The sequence below is a fragment of the Budorcas taxicolor genome, chromosome 12 (assembly GCF_023091745.1).
Source record: "Budorcas taxicolor isolate Tak-1 chromosome 12, Takin1.1, whole genome shotgun sequence".
NCBI lineage: Eukaryota > Metazoa > Chordata > Mammalia > Artiodactyla > Bovidae > Budorcas > Budorcas taxicolor.
The window spans coordinates 18,071,552-18,089,577 of record NC_068921.1 but is presented as its reverse complement, the minus strand read 5'-3'; the positions used below and the strand labels follow the sequence as shown (position 1 = coordinate 18,089,577).

The 18,026-nt window shown below is 42.0% G+C and overlaps 1 protein-coding gene across 1 annotated transcript; it reads left to right on the top strand.

The window, feature by feature from the left end:
• Positions 1-803: 803 nt before the first annotated feature.
• Positions 804-15,490, top strand: MED4 (mediator complex subunit 4). Its single transcript, XM_052649994.1, has 7 exons — positions 804-939; positions 7,119-7,185; positions 9,063-9,233; positions 10,620-10,677; positions 11,502-11,588; positions 12,657-12,788; positions 14,809-15,490. Exons 1-7 carry the CDS (start codon positions 815-817, stop codon positions 14,979-14,981), a joined length of 813 nt encoding a protein of 270 aa, XP_052505954.1. The 5' UTR covers positions 804-814; the 3' UTR covers positions 14,982-15,490.
• Positions 15,491-18,026: the final 2,536 nt, after the last annotated feature.

The following is an 18,026-nucleotide window of genomic DNA, read 5'->3' as shown; positions in this document are numbered from 1 at the left end:
AAGAAAAAAAGGAAGAAAATATGATAGATTTCGGTTCCTGCCCTAAACTTACAGCCTTCCTGAGAGCCCAAACAGGAGAATGGGAATAGCGTTATGGGGGCAGACTAGAGAGAAGTTAGTAAGAAGAGCCCCCCAACCCCACACCCCCCGCCCGCCCATTTCACGAAGAAACTGACACAGAGGCGGGCCATTACAAGTCCTTCGAATGCTGAAAATCCGTTGAGCGGAAGCTTCCCATTCCTGCTTGAATAACTTAAGGCTTAGGAGACTCTAAGTTGGACAGGGCTGAGCGACTAAGCAAGTACAGGCTAGGAGACTCTGACCGCGTTGGCCCGCAGTTCTCGGTTTGGCTCTGCCTCCAGCGGGTGGAACTGAAGCTGAAATCCCAATACTTTGGCCACCTGATGCGAAGAACTGACTCATTGGAAAAGACCCTGATGCTGCGGAAGACTGAAGGCAGGAGGAGAAGGGGACGACAGAGGATAAGATGGTTGGATGGCGTCACCGACTCAATGGACAGGAGTTTGAGCAAGCGCCGGGAGCTGGCGATGGACAGGGAGGCCTGGCGTGCTGCAGTCCATGGGGTCGCAACGAGTCGGACGCGACTGAGCGACTGAACTGAACTGAATCAGGGGCTGGAAGGAGAAGACCTCACTAACCAGCAGGGGGCGCTGGCGCCCTCAGCGTATCGCCAGGCGCGCAGGGGGCGCTCTGGCCCGTCGCTCCTCCCCGCCTCGGCGATCCTTCCTTCCGCCGGGCGAGCCCGCCTCTCGTCGCCAGTGCGCAGCTGCGCGCACGCCTGCCCGTCGGCACCATGGCGGCGGCGTCGAGCGGCGAGGAGAAGAAGGAGCGTCCGGGCGGCGGCTTAGGAGCGGCCGGTGGTAACAGCACGCGAGAGCGGCTGCTCTCAGCGCTGGAAGATCTGGAGGTCTTGTCGAGGTGAGGCCGTCGGCCCGAGGCCCTCGCTGTGGCTGGGCCGGGAGGACTGAGTCGGAACCCCCGGCCTGCCTTGGGCTGGTTCCCCGGGGCTAGAAGGGGAGGGCTGCGCCCCGAGGGACAGTGCCCGAGCGCCGTGGAAGTCCGTCTGCAACCTTCAGGGACTCGGGGTCAAGAGCCCTCTTTGTTGTTATCGTTCAGTCGCTCAGTCGTGTCCGACTCTTGGCGACCCCATAGACTGCAGCAGGCCGGGCTTCCCCGTCCTTCACCATCCCCTGGAGCTTGCTCAGACTCACGTCCATCTTAATACTGACAGTCACCCTGGATCTGCAGAATATGGGATTCTTAGCGGACGTTAGAGGTCCCCGGGTGTGGGTCCCTTCGTCCACCGACACTCGAGAGACGTATAAGGAACTCCCGTGGGTGCTGCGCGCTGGGAGACGGTCCCCAGGGGTGAGACTCGGTGCCGACTACGAGGAGGAGCCTGGTGTCATGGGGGAGAGCCCACTGACCCAGAGGAACGTCTGTGTCAACAGTGATGGTGGCGCGGAGCCTCCCCAAGGCCTGTCCTCGGTGTAGTCAGATACTGTGTTAGTTCAAGATGTACAGTGGAGAAGGAACTGGCACCCCACTCCACTACTCTCGCCTGGAAAATTCCATGGATGGAGGAGCCTGGTAGGCTACAGTCCATGGGGTCGCAAAGAGTCGGGCACAACTGGGCGACTTCACTTTCTTTCTGTAGTTCCTTTTGGAGAAGGAAATGGCAACCCACTCCAGTGTTCTTGCCTAGAGAGTCCCATGGACAGAGGGGCCTGGTGGGCTACAGTCTATGGGGTTGCGAAGAGTCGGACACGACTAAGCAACTAACACACACACACTCACACACGCGTGTACAGCAGTGATTCAGTTATGTGTGTGTGTGTGTATATATATATCAGTTATCCAGTCCTAGCTCCTACTGTTTGCCACATGACAGGCCAATAGAGAGAATTGTTGGGGCAGAGGAATAGCGACCTTATTCAGAAAGCCAGCAAACCTAGAAGATGGTAGAGTTGTGCCCTAAAGAGCCACCTGTCTGAGTTAGAATTCAGCCTTCTTTTATACTAGAAGGGGAGGCAAATCAAATGTTTCCCACAGCTTCCCGAGGGGAATTGTTAATTTCTTCTTCCCTGCAGTCCTTCAGGGGTGGGCCTGGTCAGGATGTTTCCTGTGAGTTAAACAAGGTATTTTAGCTTAATGCTCATTACTTGGGAGGCAGGCTTCCCAGAGATGGGACATTTTGTATAATTTAAGCTTGCAGGCAACGTGTTTTTAATGATTTAACTTTTAGAAGAATACCAAGATTTTTTTTTACCTATTACATATCTAGTCTTCTTCAGATTCTTTTCCCATATAGGTTATTACAGAGTAGAGCTCCTTATTCTGTACAGTAGATCCTTGTTGATGATTTGTTTTATATGGAGTAGTATGTATGTGCTAATCCCAACCTCCTGATTTATCCCTCCTCCTTCCCACTTTCTCTCTTTGGTAATCCTAAATTTGTTTCTTGAGTCTGTTTTTGTTTTGTGAATGAGTTCATTTGTTTCATTTTTTTAGATTCCACATATAAGCGATATCATATGATACTCATCTTTTTCTGTCCAACTTAGTAGGATAATGTCTTGTTCCGTCCTTGTTGCTATAGATGGCATTATTTCGTTCTGTTTTACGGCTGAGTAATATTCAGTTGTCATGTCTTCTTTGTCCTTTCCTCTGTCAGTGGACAGTTAGGTGGCCTCCATTTCCTTGGCAGTTATCAGCAGTGCTGCAGTGAACACTGGGGTGCCTGTATCGTTTTGAATTACGGTTTTCTCTGGATATTGGCCCAGGACTGGGATTGCAGCATCACAGGGTAGTTTGTTTTATTAAAAAATTGGCTTATTTGTATTAATAGTTATGGTGAGTGGGGATCACTCTCTAGTTGTGGTTCACAGGCTTCAAATTGCTGTGGTTTCTTGTGCAAAGCATGGTGAGTTCCATGTTTATGGGCTCAGTAGTTGCGGCACACGGGGTTGGTTGCCCTGTGACATGTAGGATGTTTTAATCCAGTGATCTCTATTACAAATGAAGTAGAGATTCAAAGAAGATAGGTTTATGGATTTAACATCGCATTTGCTGGGTATTTACTATGATCCTGGTTCAGGATGTGTGACTAGTTAGTGGCTGAATTGAGATGAGAACTGTGGTGTCCTGTACTCTCAGTTCACTACTATTTCCAGTATACTATTTGTCATGGATTATTAAATTGGAATTTGGTTAAGATTTCAACTAAGGGCTATAATAATTTGCGTCCGAATTCTCATTCCTATTAATTTGGATCTTTCTGACACAGGGATCGAAACCCGGTCTCCTGCAATGCAGGCAGATTCTTTACCATCTGAGCCATTGGAGGGAAATCCAAATAATTTGTATCAAAAAGAACTGGCATGCTTGTTGCATATTTCAGGTGTATATTGAGGCATAGTTCTAATTTTTAATCCTGTTTTCTTCCTTCAAGGGCCTGTTTTTAGCCTTAGGGAGTTGCCTATGGCCCCAGGGTCTTGAAATGGCTGTGATTTATTATAACAATTCCAGTCCAACGCCATTGGCCGCAGTTTCCCACCCTACTTTCTCTTTGGTTACTTTGACTCCTGATGAAAATTATATTGGCATCATGCTGCCTGCAGTGTGGGACACCTGGGTTCAATCCCTGGGTTGGGAAGATCCCCTGGAGAAGGGCATGGCAACCCACTCCAGTATTCTTGCCTGGAGAATCCCATGGACAGAGGAGCCTAGTGGGCTACAGTCCCTGGGTTCGCAAAGAGCTGGACACGACTGAGCGACTGACACACACATGTAGGATCCTAGGAGCTTCGATACTGTTCTTCATAGTGGTTATATCAATTTACATTCCAGCCAACAGCCAGGGTGCTGTTTTAAGTCCTTCGGATACATACGGACATCGCCTCCTTAAAAATCACTCTATATGGTAGCGCTATGATTTCTTACATTTGGCTGATGAGGGATCCACAGTACAGACAATCCCAGCATCTTTTCCACGTCGCACAAGAAGAAAGGAGTAGAGGACTTGAATCCACGCTCTGATGTCCGTGCCTGAGTTCTTGGTCAGCCCCGTGTACTTCCTTTCTCTGCATCTCCCACCATACTCCCTGCAGCCACCCCCAGCCTGGCCCCCAGAGGCCAGCTTGCATTTAGGCCAGGAGTTCTCAACTCTCTTCATCTCATTAATGGGGTACATAAATGGGCTAAAACAGTTGGTCATCTTAGCAAGTCCTGTCAGCTCTGCCTCCAAAATATACCCTAAATCTGTCCAGGTTTCCCCATTTCCGTGACTAAATCCTCATGCCTAGGACCTAGTCAAAGCCAGTGTCATTCTGTTGCCTGAGTTCCTACAAAGACCACCTAACCTGATTTGCACTCTAGCTCGCTTACAGTCTTGTCTCCAGATGGCTCAGTAATTGTCTAAAAACATGAATCAGGTCGTGTCCTTTTCCTGTTTAAAACAATTTAGTAACTTCTCTTTGCACTTAGAGCGAAAGACTGAACCTTTAACCTGACCTACAAGGCCCTGCACTAGCAGGCGCCAGCCTTTGCGGCACCAGGGGCCAGTTTCGTGGAAGAGTTTTTCCAGGGACAGGGTGGGGAAGGAGGGGGGTATGGTTTCAGGGTAACTTGAGGGCACTACGCGTACTGTGCATTTTACTTTCTGTTTTGTAGTGACCTCGGAGTTCTCCCCGGGCTGGGGACTCCTGCCCCACACGGTGCAGCCCTCGCATCCTTGCTCTGTGCCCTCCCTGGCACCTCCTGTGCGCTTCCTCAAGCCTGGCTTTGTGCTGATGAACTGGCTGTGTCTTTGACAAGCATTCTTTCCTCCCACATCTGCTGGCTGGCTTCTCTTGCTTAGTTCATGCTTTACTCCAAAGATAACCCTGTAGAGAAACCTCCCCTGACCACACAGTGTAAGGAGCCAGACTACCTCCCTGACACTTTCTGGTATAACACTCCACTTAATTTTCTTCCTAATCCTTGTCAACTCTGGTTTTACTTATATATTTTCTTGACTTCTGTATTAGAATTTAATTCACTTTTATAACTCAAATCATCTAGAAAGTGCCTGACCCATAATAGGCACTCAAGAAATATTTGAATGTATGAAGACTTTTCACCCCCTTAACCACTTTTTTCATTAATTAGCTTTAATTAATTCATATGTAATGGTGTATGGGAGGGAGGTAGTAGTGGGGAATACTGAGTCCAGTTGGTACCATCCACTAAAATAGCCTGAGACTAGTGAGAGGAAGGTGGATGGTGGGAATATGAAGGTAAAATGGAAGATGAAGATAAATAGGTGCAACCCTGGATTGACCAGTAGTGTCAGGTGGCTAATTGTGAAGCTGTCCTTTCCTGGATAGGTTCTGAATTGTCCCATCTGTCATCGGTTTTGAAATTAATGTACAGATAGAAAATGCCTGCTGCACATTTCCTCCCAATCATTCTACTATTTTTCATATAGGAAAGTTAACATATTTAACAGAGAAGCATTTTAGAAATGTATGATTTATTATGTGTAAAACTCCCTCTTAGTTGATACCTGTTTGGTTAATTAAAAAATGTGCAGGCCACAAGTTCTCCGTCACAACTACTCTGTTCTGCCTTTGTCATGAGAAAGCAGCTTTTGGCAATATATAAATGAAGAGGCGTGGCTATCTTCCTAAAATAGCTACTTACCTAAACCACAGATGGGCTGGAATTGTAGACCCTACTTATTTAACTTATATGCAGAGTACATCAGGAGAAACGCTGGGCTAGAAGAAGCACAAGCTGGACTCAAGATTGCCGGGAGAAATATCAATAACCTCAGATATGCAGATGACACCACCCTTATGGCAGATGGTGAAGAGGAACTAAAAAGCCTCTTGATGAAAGTGAAAGAGGAGAGTGAAAAAGTTGGCTTAAAGCTCAACATTCAGAAAACTAAGAACATGACATCTGGTCCCATCACTTCATGGGAAATAGATGTAGAAACAGTGGAAACAGTGTCAGACTTTATTTTGGGGAGGCTCCAAAATCACTGTGGATGGTGATTGCAGCCATGAAATTAAAAGACACTTACTCTTTGGAAGAAAAGTTATGACCAACCTAGATAGCATATTGAAAAGCAGAGACATTACTTTGCCAACAAAGGTCTGTCTAGTCAAGGCTATGGTTTTCCCAATGGTCATGTATGGATGTGAGAGTTGGACTGTGAAGAAGGCTGAGCGCTGAAGAATTGATGCTTTTGAACTGTGGTGTTGGAGAAGACTCTTGAGAGTCCCTTGGACTGCAAGGAGATCCAACCAGTCCATTCTGAAGATCAGCCCTGGGATTTCTTTGGAGGAAATGATGCTAAAGCTGAAACTCCAGTACTTTGGCCACCTCATGCGAAGAGTTGACTCATTGGAAAAGACTCTGATGCTGGAAGGGATTGGGGGCAGGAGGAGAAGGGGACGACCGAGGATGAGATGGCTGGATGGCATCACCAACTCGATGGACGGGAGTTTGAGTGAATTCCGGGAGTTGGTGATGGACAGGGAGGCCTGGTGTGCTGCAATTTATGGGGTCGCAAAGAGTCGGACACGACTGAGCGACTGAACTGAACTGAACTGATGGAGTAGGAGTTTCTCTTGCATAAACCACCCATAATTCATCATCTGCGTTTTCTCCTTCAGTTTCTTTAAAGTGAAATGAGCCCTTGGCCACTCATCAGGCAGTCTTAGGGTAGGCTCTTGCTGAGTTTTTATGACTTGACTTCTCTTGGTTCGATAGATTTCCTTTGTAACACCTCTGTTGAGTATTTCCAAGCTTAGGTTTTTATAGAAACAGTTCTTCCTATTCATAGTCATTTGTGTTTATATATTCCATATTGATTTATATAATTATAGTAATAGTAAACTTGAATAAATGGGACTGGTAATGAACACAGCTGAGTCTTGGTGAGAATGCACTGTGCTGGTGAGAGCTGAAGTCCAGTCAGAGGGCCTGTGGGGCAGTAGCTCTGAGTCAGCTTGCTGTGAGGACCATCAGTCCAGCACATCACTTGGGTGGAAGTCAGATAAGAGAGCCTCTGTTGTGTTTACTTTGCAGACTTTGTTTTTGTTTTATAGAGAACTTATAGAAATGCTGGCAATTTCAAGAAACCAAAAGTTGCTACAGTCTGGAGAGGAAAACCAGGTAAGTGGTTTCTTTTTGAATTAAAAACAACCTCAGTTTCTTCAGTTTCCTGTTTATGTTTACTTTGTGAGAACAGGAAGATCAGACTATTAAATTATTTGCAGTTTTTAAGTGGATTTTTTTGCACCATTTAGGTGAGAGGTAATTGAGATATAGTTGACACACAATTATATTTAATACATTATTTAATATATTTAGTATTTTATTTATATTTAATTATACATTATATTTAATATGTTAATAAATATTGGATACAAATAAATAATATATTCAATACATTACACTGGATTAGCTTAATATGTATATCATGATGATTTGATATATGTGCAAAGGGCAAAGTGACTACAAGTTTAGTTACCATGCGAGATCTTAAGTTCCCTGACCAGGGATCCAGCCTGCACCTTCTGCAGTGGAAGTACAGAGTCTTAATCACTGGCTTTCCAAGGAAGTCTTTTTTATGAGAAGACTTTAAGAAAATTGCAAGGAAGGCAGAGGTGGCACCTTTTCATGTACCTGTTGGCAGTTTGTGTGTGTTTGGAAAAATGTCTGTTGCATTCTGCACATTTTTTAAGAACTTTATGTTGCTGAGGTGTACTCTTTGCAACTTTCAGATCTCCAGTGCTGTATTCTTAATTACAGTCACCATGCTGTATGTCACATGTCCAGAATTTACTTGTCCGATAGCTGGAAGTTTGTACCTTTTGACCACCTTCACCCATTTTACTCCCTTCCCTCTGGCCTCTGGCAGCCACCAACCTGAGCTCTTTTCCTGTGTGTTTGGCTTTTTTAGCATTCCTCGGGTAACTGAGACGATACCATGTCTTTCTGTCTGACTTTGCTTCCTTTAATGTGATGGTCTGTGAGGTCCATCCGTGTTACCACAGATGCCAAGGTTTCCTTTTTGCGGATGAATGATGCTCCTTTGTGTGCGTGTACATGTGTATAGGTCGACCTCACACTTTCTTTTTCCGTCCATCCATCGTGGACACTTGGATGACCTCCATGCATTGGCTGTTGTGAATCATGCTGCAGTGAACCTGCGAGTGTGGACATCTCTTTGCAAGTAGTGATTTCATTTCTTTTGGATAAATACCCAGAGATAGAGCTGCTGGATCATATGGTGGTGTGTGTTTTTTTTACTTTTTAAGTATCCTCCACACTTCGTGGAATGTTTTCCGCAGCAGCTGCACTAATTTAGATCCCTGCCAACAGTGTACTAAGGGTTCCTCTTTCTCCACATTCTTGCCAACACTTATTATCTTTTGTCTTTCTGATGATAGCACCTAGCTGGTAATACCTGCAAGGTAATACCCAGTTGTGATTTTGATTTGCATTTCCTTGATGATTAGTGATATTGGATGCCTTTTCTTGTGGTTTTGTTCATTTGTGTATCTTTGGAGAAATGTCTGTTCAGTTCCCGGTGTTAACTAACATACATACATACATGCTTAGTTGCTCAGTCGTGTCTTACTCTTGCAGCGCCATGGACAACCTGCCAGGCTCCTCTGTCCATGGGATTTTCCAGGCAAGAATACTGGAGTGGATTGCCAGGGCTATCAGCTAAAATCATCTCAAATAAATTTTGCCTTCCCTGAGAAATGAATAAGCCTGCTCATTTTGGCATATTGCTAGTTCTGAAAGATTTCTTTTGTATGAAAGAATAGCATATAATTAGAAAAAGTAGAAAATCTTGATTAATCTCTTTTCTAAAATAATCATAGATAGGTTATTTTTATTTCTAATAATGATTAGAAAATAATACTTAGAAGGTGTTAAAATTTTGAGGACTAGCCAGTTCACGTGTGGCTTCTTTGTTTCATTGGAAATGTAGTTCTTCAGTATTCTGTTGTCTGTTTTAACCAACTATTACCTCACAGGTCCTGGAGTTGTTAATTCACAGAGATGGGGAATTTCAGGAACTAATGAAATTGGCACTTAATCAGGGAAAAATCCATCATGAAATGCAAGTTTTAGAAAAAGAAGTAGAAAAGAGAGACAGTGATATTCAGCAACTACAAAAACAGCTAAAGGAAGCAGAACAGATACTGGTAAGCTGATAGAGGCTGGTTCTTAATGTAAAAAGGGCTATTATTTACTCTATTTACAAAAAATAAACCTATTTTCAGAATTTTGAAGTGGCAGAAAACTTGAATTTCCAGGTCTAAAATCTAACCAGACTTGTCACTTTCATTAGATGAAACACCATGTCATTCACTTTTTAAGTATTGTTTTCAGATACTCTGCATTTCTAGAACCATATTTTCATTATTTAAAGATTTCACAAGATTGAATTCACAGAAGTATGACATTTTATTTTTATCCTGTCCTCAATATGTTTCATTTATTAATAGTCTAAATCTTCAGTTTTAGAAATTTTGCAATCAGTAAAAATATATACCACTTTTATAAACTGATTAAAATTTACATTAATTTATGTCATCTTCCATCTTAAATGAGGTGGGATTTGGATATGTGAAGGACTCTTAGTTTTTCTTGTTCTACTATTTCAAAGAGACAATTTGTTTGTTCAATTATTTCTCTCAATGCTGACCAACATAATTGTTACGTGGTGGTATTGCAGGAAGAGCTGAATTTGATTCTCATTTGGACCAGACTTTGCAGGCTCTTCTCTAAAGACAGTGAACATGAGGGCTAGAAAAAGAATAAATCTTATGAGTTAGATAATGGCAACTAACAGTCTTACCAGTGCACCCTGGTACACTAGTGTATTAGCTTAATCTTAACAATTTTATGAGGTCAGTACCATTTTTCTGTTTTTACAGATGAAACCATGACTTTAAATGAATACCTATCTTGCCCAAGAGGGTAAAAATAGAGAGATGGAACTTAAACCTAGATCTCTCTGCCTGCCTACTTTTACCCACTGTGTTATCGCTGAGGATGCATATGCTAGGGTCAGTTTCATTCTACCCTGTTTGTCTTTGCCCAGGGTGGGTACGTGGAGGAGTTCATTGTAATAGTCATTATGCATTGATAATGTATAAATGAATGACATTCTCAATCCACAAACTTATTTTGTAAAGTAGAAAAAAAATAGTCGTGGTATTTTATCCTTGAACCAGATGTAAGGATTGTTTTGGGAGTAGTACCTGGTCTGTTTTCTACATTCTTATGATAGAAGACATAAAGCAAAAATGGTAGCGAACAATCCAATTTATGTTTTGTTTCCAACAACTAATTTGTGAATGGAGGCTAATTCATAAATGCATAAATAATGGTTTTTTTCTCATTGATTATAGCTGATGTAAATGATACCCAAGTGGTATTTCAGAATATTACAAATAAATTGTGGGGATTTCCAGGTTTTATATATTGTTTCTATGGGATAAATGGTTTTGTGAATTAGGCCAAAAACTGGACTTGGTATAGTTCTGAATAACCTGTATTTCTTTTTAAAATGTTGTTTAAATTAGGCAACAGCTGTTTACCAAGCAAAAGAAAAACTCAAGTCAATAGAAAAAGCAAGGAAAGGTTAGTAATGTGGGAACATTAAATGACTTTCTGAAAGATTCAAGTTTTGGTTTCAAGAAACTGATGAGAGTATTAATGGTAATCACGTCATGCTGTTAAAAAGTTTCCAGTGAATTTTCATTGTGAAATGTCTGCCATGTTACAGCCCTGTGCCGGGCATTGTTAGGGAGGTGTCACGTCCTTTTGCAGGTTACAAAATGAGATGAAGAAGTTATGGCTATTACTTAAATGTGTAATAAAGACCATGGGGTTTTTACATTGTTGGGAGACCAGAATATGGGCTGGAAGCAATGTGATTTGAGGTGGACCTTGAAAGACGGGATGGAGGGTGAGAGGGCATGCAGTGGGCAACTCGAGTAGGGCTAGAGCACCATGAGGTCAGAGCTGAGTAAGCCCTTGGGGTGTGCGCCCGTTTAGTGGTGCTGGGAGATGCTCAGTCTGCCTTCTTGTCCTGTCCTGCTTTTCTCTTTAAGAGGCTTCCATTTTGGATCTTTTAGTTTGGATACTAAAAGTCAGAATTGCAATGAAAACCTTGGTGGTTTGCTTTTCATGATATATAGGTACGATTTACATCTAAATTCCCTCTTTTCCTATTTTAGATTAACTACTGTTAATGTTTGATGTGTGTGCTTCCAGATTCTTCTATGTGTAATACATATGTGATAATAATAATGCGTAAAACCAGGTCATGGAATACAGATGACTACTTATGTGCACTTTTGTAACCAAATGAATAGAAGTATGGAGTGTAACTGTGACATGCGCACTGATAAACTTGCATGTTAGTAGACTGAAATGTTAAACTCTCCTCTCCACTCTCTTAGGTGCTATTTCCTCTGAAGAAATAATTAAGTATGCACATAGGATTAGTGCAAGTAATGCTGTGTGTGCCCCACTGACCTGGGTCCCAGGTAAAAGTGATTCCCTTTTTACTAGATATATGTGGTTTTGAAATTCTTAGGTAACTATACATAAAAATAGGAAAGAAGATTTAAATATAGTATGTATATATTTTAAAATACAAGGTAATATGTGATGATTCTAAAGCTGTATTATTTATATACCTGGAAAACCCTGGCTGGCCAGGAGCCAACTTTTTCAAGGGATTTCCACAAGGGCTCCAGCCTGAGAAACAGACAGGGTATAAAGATGAAGCACTGAACACCAGGCAGCAGGTGCACAGGGCTGCAGAAAGCTGGAGTAACTCAGGAACAGTAGAGAGAGAAACTGAAACATGTATTGACAGATAAAACACTTATAAGCCAGAGACCTCAGGTAGAGCTCCAGCCTTTTGGGAGGATGGGAAGTAGTTATTTTTGGTCACTCCTAACAGCGGTATTTTGCCATACCTTGAAACATTAAGGGTAGCTGCAGTTTTGGAGGGTAAATAATTTAGAGTTGGTGAGAAAATACCCCAGTATTGGTTCAAATCTGGCCAACTTTTCATCAACCCAGAACTAAAGAGTGTGCTTTCATGTTTGGAAACAAACATCATTGGCTTCTGATTCTCCACCTGAAAGTTACAGGAATTAGTCTTTTTTGCCGCCCTGTGTGGCATGTGGCCTCTTACTTCCCTGACCAGGGATCGAACCTGAGGGCCCTGCAGTGAAAGCTCAGAGTCTTAATCAGTGCACTACCAGGGAAGTCCCCAGGAATTAGTCTTTAAATGACATGATTAAAGAGGTTGATTAGGAAAAGGTTTTAATTTAGAGGAATCAGGATTATAATTTTGTCATTTGAAATGGTTGCTGAAATGACAATTTCCATATAGTGTTATTGTGAAGATCTAAAGAAGGTATAAAAATACATGTAATTAAAATTTTAACATGTTCTTAATAGCAATTGATGGCTTTAATATTCTAAAATTTAAAATGTGGCTTGAGTTTTTCAAAGTGAACCAAGGAAAATCAATATTTCAAATAAGGTATTTAAGCATATTTCCATATGTGATTGAATTAAAAGCAGGCTGTATTTTTTAGGGGACCCACGGAGACCATACCCAACTGATTTGGAGATGAGAAGTGGGTTACTGGGTCAGATGAACAATCCTTCCACTAATGGAGTAAATGGTCATCTCCCGGGGGACGCACTTGCAGCCGGCAGACTGCCCGGTATGTGTTAATCAGAATAGTACTTCCAGATAAAGGCTTTTTTTCAGAGATGATGATGAAGACAAAGGTCTGGCTGTTGGAACAGGTTTGAGGGTCTGGACCCATCTTATTTTAGTTGCTAGAGTTAACTTTACCAGTTTGTCCTGCGCTCTGCTTCTTCTCATTTAAGACCCGTCTAGATGGAGGCTATGAAATTAGAATCTATGTGATGTGAAAGTCACTCAGGCGTGTCCAACTCTTTGCGACCCCACGGACTAGAGTCCATGAATTCTCCAGGCCAGAGTGAGTTGCCATGCCCTTCTCCAGGGGATCTTCCCGACCCATGGATTGAACCTGGGTCTCCTGCATTGCAGGTGGATTCTTTACCAGCTGAGCCAGAAGGGATGCCCCATGAAATTGGAATGAAGTGATATTGTGCCATTTTCCTCAGGCCTCTCATTAACTTAAGCTCCAGACTTAGTTTTTTTTTTTTTAATGAACCATACTTTATAAATAGAGTAAGATGTATTCAGTTTAAAGGATACCACGTGAACATACTTGTTAAAACCCCCCAAATTAAGTGAATAACAAAGCTTCTAATGGACTTTTTAGTATCTAAATAGAGTATGTTTTTTATGAGAGCTCATTCTGAACTCTTCAGCCCACCTCAGGTTTCACATAGAAGTCTACTTGTTTTCATCTGGTAGAACTTTTTAAAAAAGTTTTCTAAAAGGCATAAGATAGGAAAAAAATTACTCTTTTTGGGCAGTCACTTAATATTTTACACATCTCATGATTTTCCGTGTATTTTTAAAAATACCTATTTCAAATTTATTCATTCATTTATTCAGCTCCACTGGGTCTTCGTTGTGGTTCATGGGCTGTCTTTAGTTACGGCAGGCCGACTTCCCATTGAGGTGGCTTCTCTCGTTGCAGAGCAGCCTCAGTAGTTGTGCCACACGGGCCCAGCTGCCCTGCAACATGTGTAGTCCCAGTTCCTGGACTGGGGATTGAACCCTCATTACTGGCATTGGCAGGCAGTCCTAGCCACTGGGAAGCCCACCCTGTATTTTTTACATTGCTAAAAATGTACTCTAGATAATGCTTTTTTAATGTTTAACGTTTCGTTGTCAGGCTGTCCCTGTGTTACTAAAAATGCTTTTGTGAACATTGTTAGCTAAGACAAACTGGGAGTTCACTGTGCATTAGTTTTCCTTAGTATCACCTCATTTTTCTCACTGTGATTGTACCATATCATGTCAGTACAGTCCCGGCAGAAGGCTGAAAGTACACCATCCCATCCAACTGGGATGCCACTGACATCCTGCACACCAGCCAGGCACCACAGGAGGGAATGCAGGCCCCAGTAGGGGAAGAAGCCTTTTCCTCTCATGGGTGTCCCTCATAGCTTAGTCAGTAGCGTCTGCCTGCAGTGCAGACCTGGGTTCGATTCCTGGGTTGGGAAGATCCCCTGGAGAAGAAAATTGGCAACCCACTCCAATATTCTTGCCTGGAGAATCCCACGGACAGAGGCGCCTGGTGGCCTACAGTCATGGGGTCGCAAGAGTTGGAGACACAACTTGGTGACTACGCCACCTGTGGAGCCCCTGCGGCGCCCTCTACGGGCAGAGCTGAGCACTGTCGCTGCTGGCAGAGAACCGTGTTTAGGGTCCAGGGAGAAGAGTGCAGGCTTAGAAGCAGCTTAAACTGGAATACCTAGTGTAGTACACATGAGCTATTCATAGTGTGTGTATAGAAAGTACTATACATGACCTATAACATATATAGACGAGGCATTTGATTTGAAATTGTGACCGTCTTGAATAGTGACTGTAGGAAAGTATGATTTTAAAAAATAAATCATAGATTCTAGTTACTAAAACATCACATTTTTCCTCGATAAGTTTGATCATTAATTTGGCCAAATGTATATTTTGATTTTTAACCTTTAAAAAACTTTTAGAAGTGTCTGCGTGAAGGAAAGAGTAAGGAGTGAATGAATTGCTAGTTGCACTGTCCTCCCGTGTGCGTCTCTCTCCAGATGTCCTTGCTCCACAGTACCCATGGCAGGCAAGTGACATGGCGATGAGCATGCTCCCACCCAACCACAGTCACGACTTCCTGCTGGAACCTCCAGGGCACAACAAAGAAAACGAGGACGATGTAGAGGTTATGTCAACGGACTCCTCGAGCAGCAGCAGTGACTCTGATTAGAGGCCGTAAGACAAAAAGCATACAGAATTGAATACTATAGAAATCTGTTTCTTAAATGGCAAACGTGGAAAGCTAGCCAGGTGATGTTGGCTGTAGTGGAATTGTTCTGCCATTAAAAATCATAGTGGACTTTCTTTTTAAAGCCCAAAAGTATGGTTTCAGTTCTAAACCACTAGGTTAATACTTTAAGAAAAATCACACTTTACTGTTGGGGTACAGCTTTTTCAGTTAAATGCTGTCTTACCTTGTTCTGTTCCAGTTGTGTTGGACTTGTGCATAGTACTGGAAATAAGATTTGAGGGGAATGACCCATGTGCATATCACTAATTGGCCTCCTGGGATTATTTAGAAAAGCATAAACAAGAGCAGCACGTCACTCAGTGTGCACTGTATACCAGAAACCTTCATTTGAAAGTAAAGGCTGTTACTTTCTGTCACAGGAAGAGGAGAAATCATCTCAGTTTATACTGTATAATTATTGTATTTTTTGTAAATAAACTTGTTTGTATTCTTGTATGTTTTTAAAAATTTTTAAATGTACTTCCAGTGTAGGTAAGATAGGTCTGTAAATCCAGTTGCGTTTTGTCCATACTTTAGAATCTGAAAGATGAGCAAATATGATGCAGTGCATATACACCTGAACTAGGAATCCCAAATTTGGTTTAGGTTTCTCAAAGGCACAGACTGCCCTTCTTAGAAGAAACAAATAATTTTTTTCTGGTGGTTAACCTTCTTGTTTAAATAACACGCTTACACAGCTACATTTTGATCTGTCAGTTTTAGACAGTACTGCATCGTTTACTCTTTTTCCTGGTGTAGACTCTTCTCTTAAAAAAAAAGGCACACTATATACATTTTGTAAAAAAAAAAAAAAAAAACCAATCAGCCCATATTACCAATGCTAGATTTGTGCGGAGGACAACAAACATAACTAGTTACACTTTATCTCCAAAGTGGTATTTCTCAGTGTGGCCACAAGCCAAGCGTATGAAAATCACTTGGGTGCTGTTAGAAGGCAGATTGAGGATCTGCTTCTTAACCTGCTGAAACAGCATCTGTGTGAAGCCTTCACATCCAAATCTAAGTACTGGGGCCCTAAAGCCCTTAAGCTCCTTGCCAGTCACTGCCATTCACAACCCAAGAATCTTGCACCTTTTCCCTTGAGGGGCTTTCACTTATAAACCAACACAAACAACACAACAAAAAAATAAACCAAAATGGAAAAATAGGACTCAAGGAATACCTAGATTCTGAGTGTTGGTGGACCAGTGGATTGGAAAATAAAAGGGAGTTCCATGTGTACCTCAAATCAAACTGCTGTGCACATGCTCATTTGGTGTTTATCTGTGCAGCTCTACAACCTCTCACCCAAAACCCTTAGGTCTAAAATTACCTCAGAACTTGGATTTTTAAAAAATATTCTAGAAAGTTAGCAGGACTTAAATACTATTATAGAATAAACCCCCAGCAAGAACTGAAGAGGCATCTTATAAATTATGCATATTAAACCTTCATTTTAGGCACATTTCATATACACACGTTATTTAGCAATTTCCTCAACACAGGAACTTGTCCTCATTATTCCTGTTAAACTGATGATTGGATTTCCACTGGTTTTGGCTTTGTACAGGTCTTTAACCTTCAGGGCATCTCTATTTCAGACTTTAGCTCCTCTCTCTACACTTACAGAAACAGCTCTTGTTTATGTCCCTCAGACGTTTCAAGGATCAGTGTAGGAGGACTTGCCTGGGATAGAGGACACCTTGGGGCTTGATTTAACAAACACATGAAGAGCTGTTTCAGACTTGCCAGCATCCTGGCAGAGTGAGGTATAGACATTTCATTTTAGGAGACTAGCGCTAGTAGTCAGTTATTAGTTTTTTCTATGAAAAGCAATTCTCAACCATTTGAGAATTAACTGCTTACTCAAGAGCTCTATTCTGGCCATTCGCTCTTTTAGAGAAATTATTTAGAGTGACTGCTGGATGCCACTGCACACGTCAGATGCTGAGAAAGTACAATCCCCCTCTACCTTTTTACTTTTCGCTATAAATAGCCCAGATTGGTTTTTCTCTTTCCATTGAAGTAAACCCTCATGTCTAGTTTGGTGAATTTAAAACAAATGGAAAACCTCACAAGCTCCTAATTAATTTAAAAATTAAAAATTTTTTTAAGTCTACTAAAAATTTTTAAAAGATAACGGAAGAAACTTGTAGTTTTAAGTTTCTGAAACTATAAAACACCTGTTTATATAAGTACTAGTAGCTAGCATAAAGATATATCTCAATGAATTCCCAATCAACTATACTTGGGATTAAGTTATTGAGGAGTTTCATCCACAAGGCTTGCCTGGGTTCTTATCAAGCCTCCCATATCTGCCATTCAAGGAGGAGGCTTCCTTGGTGGCTCAGACAGTAAAGAATCTGCCTGCAATGTGGGAGACCCAAGTTTGATCCCTGGATTGGGAAGGTCCCCTGAAGAAGGGCATGGCAACCCACTCCAGTATTCCTGCCTGGAGAATTCATGGACAGAGGAGTCTGGTGGGCTGCAGTCCATGGAGTGGCAAAGAGTCAGACACGACTGAGCAACTAACACTTTCACTCCACTTTCAGGGACAGAAAGGGGTTAAGTCAGTTGAAGGGAGTAAAACTAATGAGCAGGCAAAAGAAGGGTGTGAATAATCAAATAGGAGTAGGAAAAACTGTGAGATTCATTAGTTCAAGGAACATTAATTTTTCTTGAGCTCACTCTAAAACAAGTTTGTCAAAACAGAAAGTGAGATTTGTAAATGGTAAACTTGATATGTGCACATATAATTTAGAAAAAGGAAGCAATTAAAACAACTTTAAAAATGATCTTCATTCATTGGAGAAAGATTCTTTTGTAGCATGTATTACAACAGTACTTGAGTCTTCTGAAAGGGCAAAATTCAAATATAACCAGCTCTAGGAGAAGCAAGGGATTTTATAGAAATGGGTTCATGATGAAAAAAGATGAGTTTATGGTCTAATTCAGCAGTTCTCAAACTTTGGTTTTGAATCTTAT

Excerpts from the sequence above, each read along its gene's own strand:
- MED4 (XM_052649994.1), top strand. The coding sequence starts at position 815 with ATGGCGGCGGCGTCGAGCGGCGAGGAGAAGAAGGAGCGTCCGGGCGGC. Across the intron at positions 940-7,118 it reads GATCTGGAGGTCTTGTCGAG|AGAACTTATAGAAATGCTGG; the intron begins GTGAGGCCGTCG and ends TTTGTTTTATAG. Across the intron at positions 11,589-12,656 it reads CCCACTGACCTGGGTCCCAG|GGGACCCACGGAGACCATAC; the intron begins GTAAAAGTGATT and ends TGTATTTTTTAG.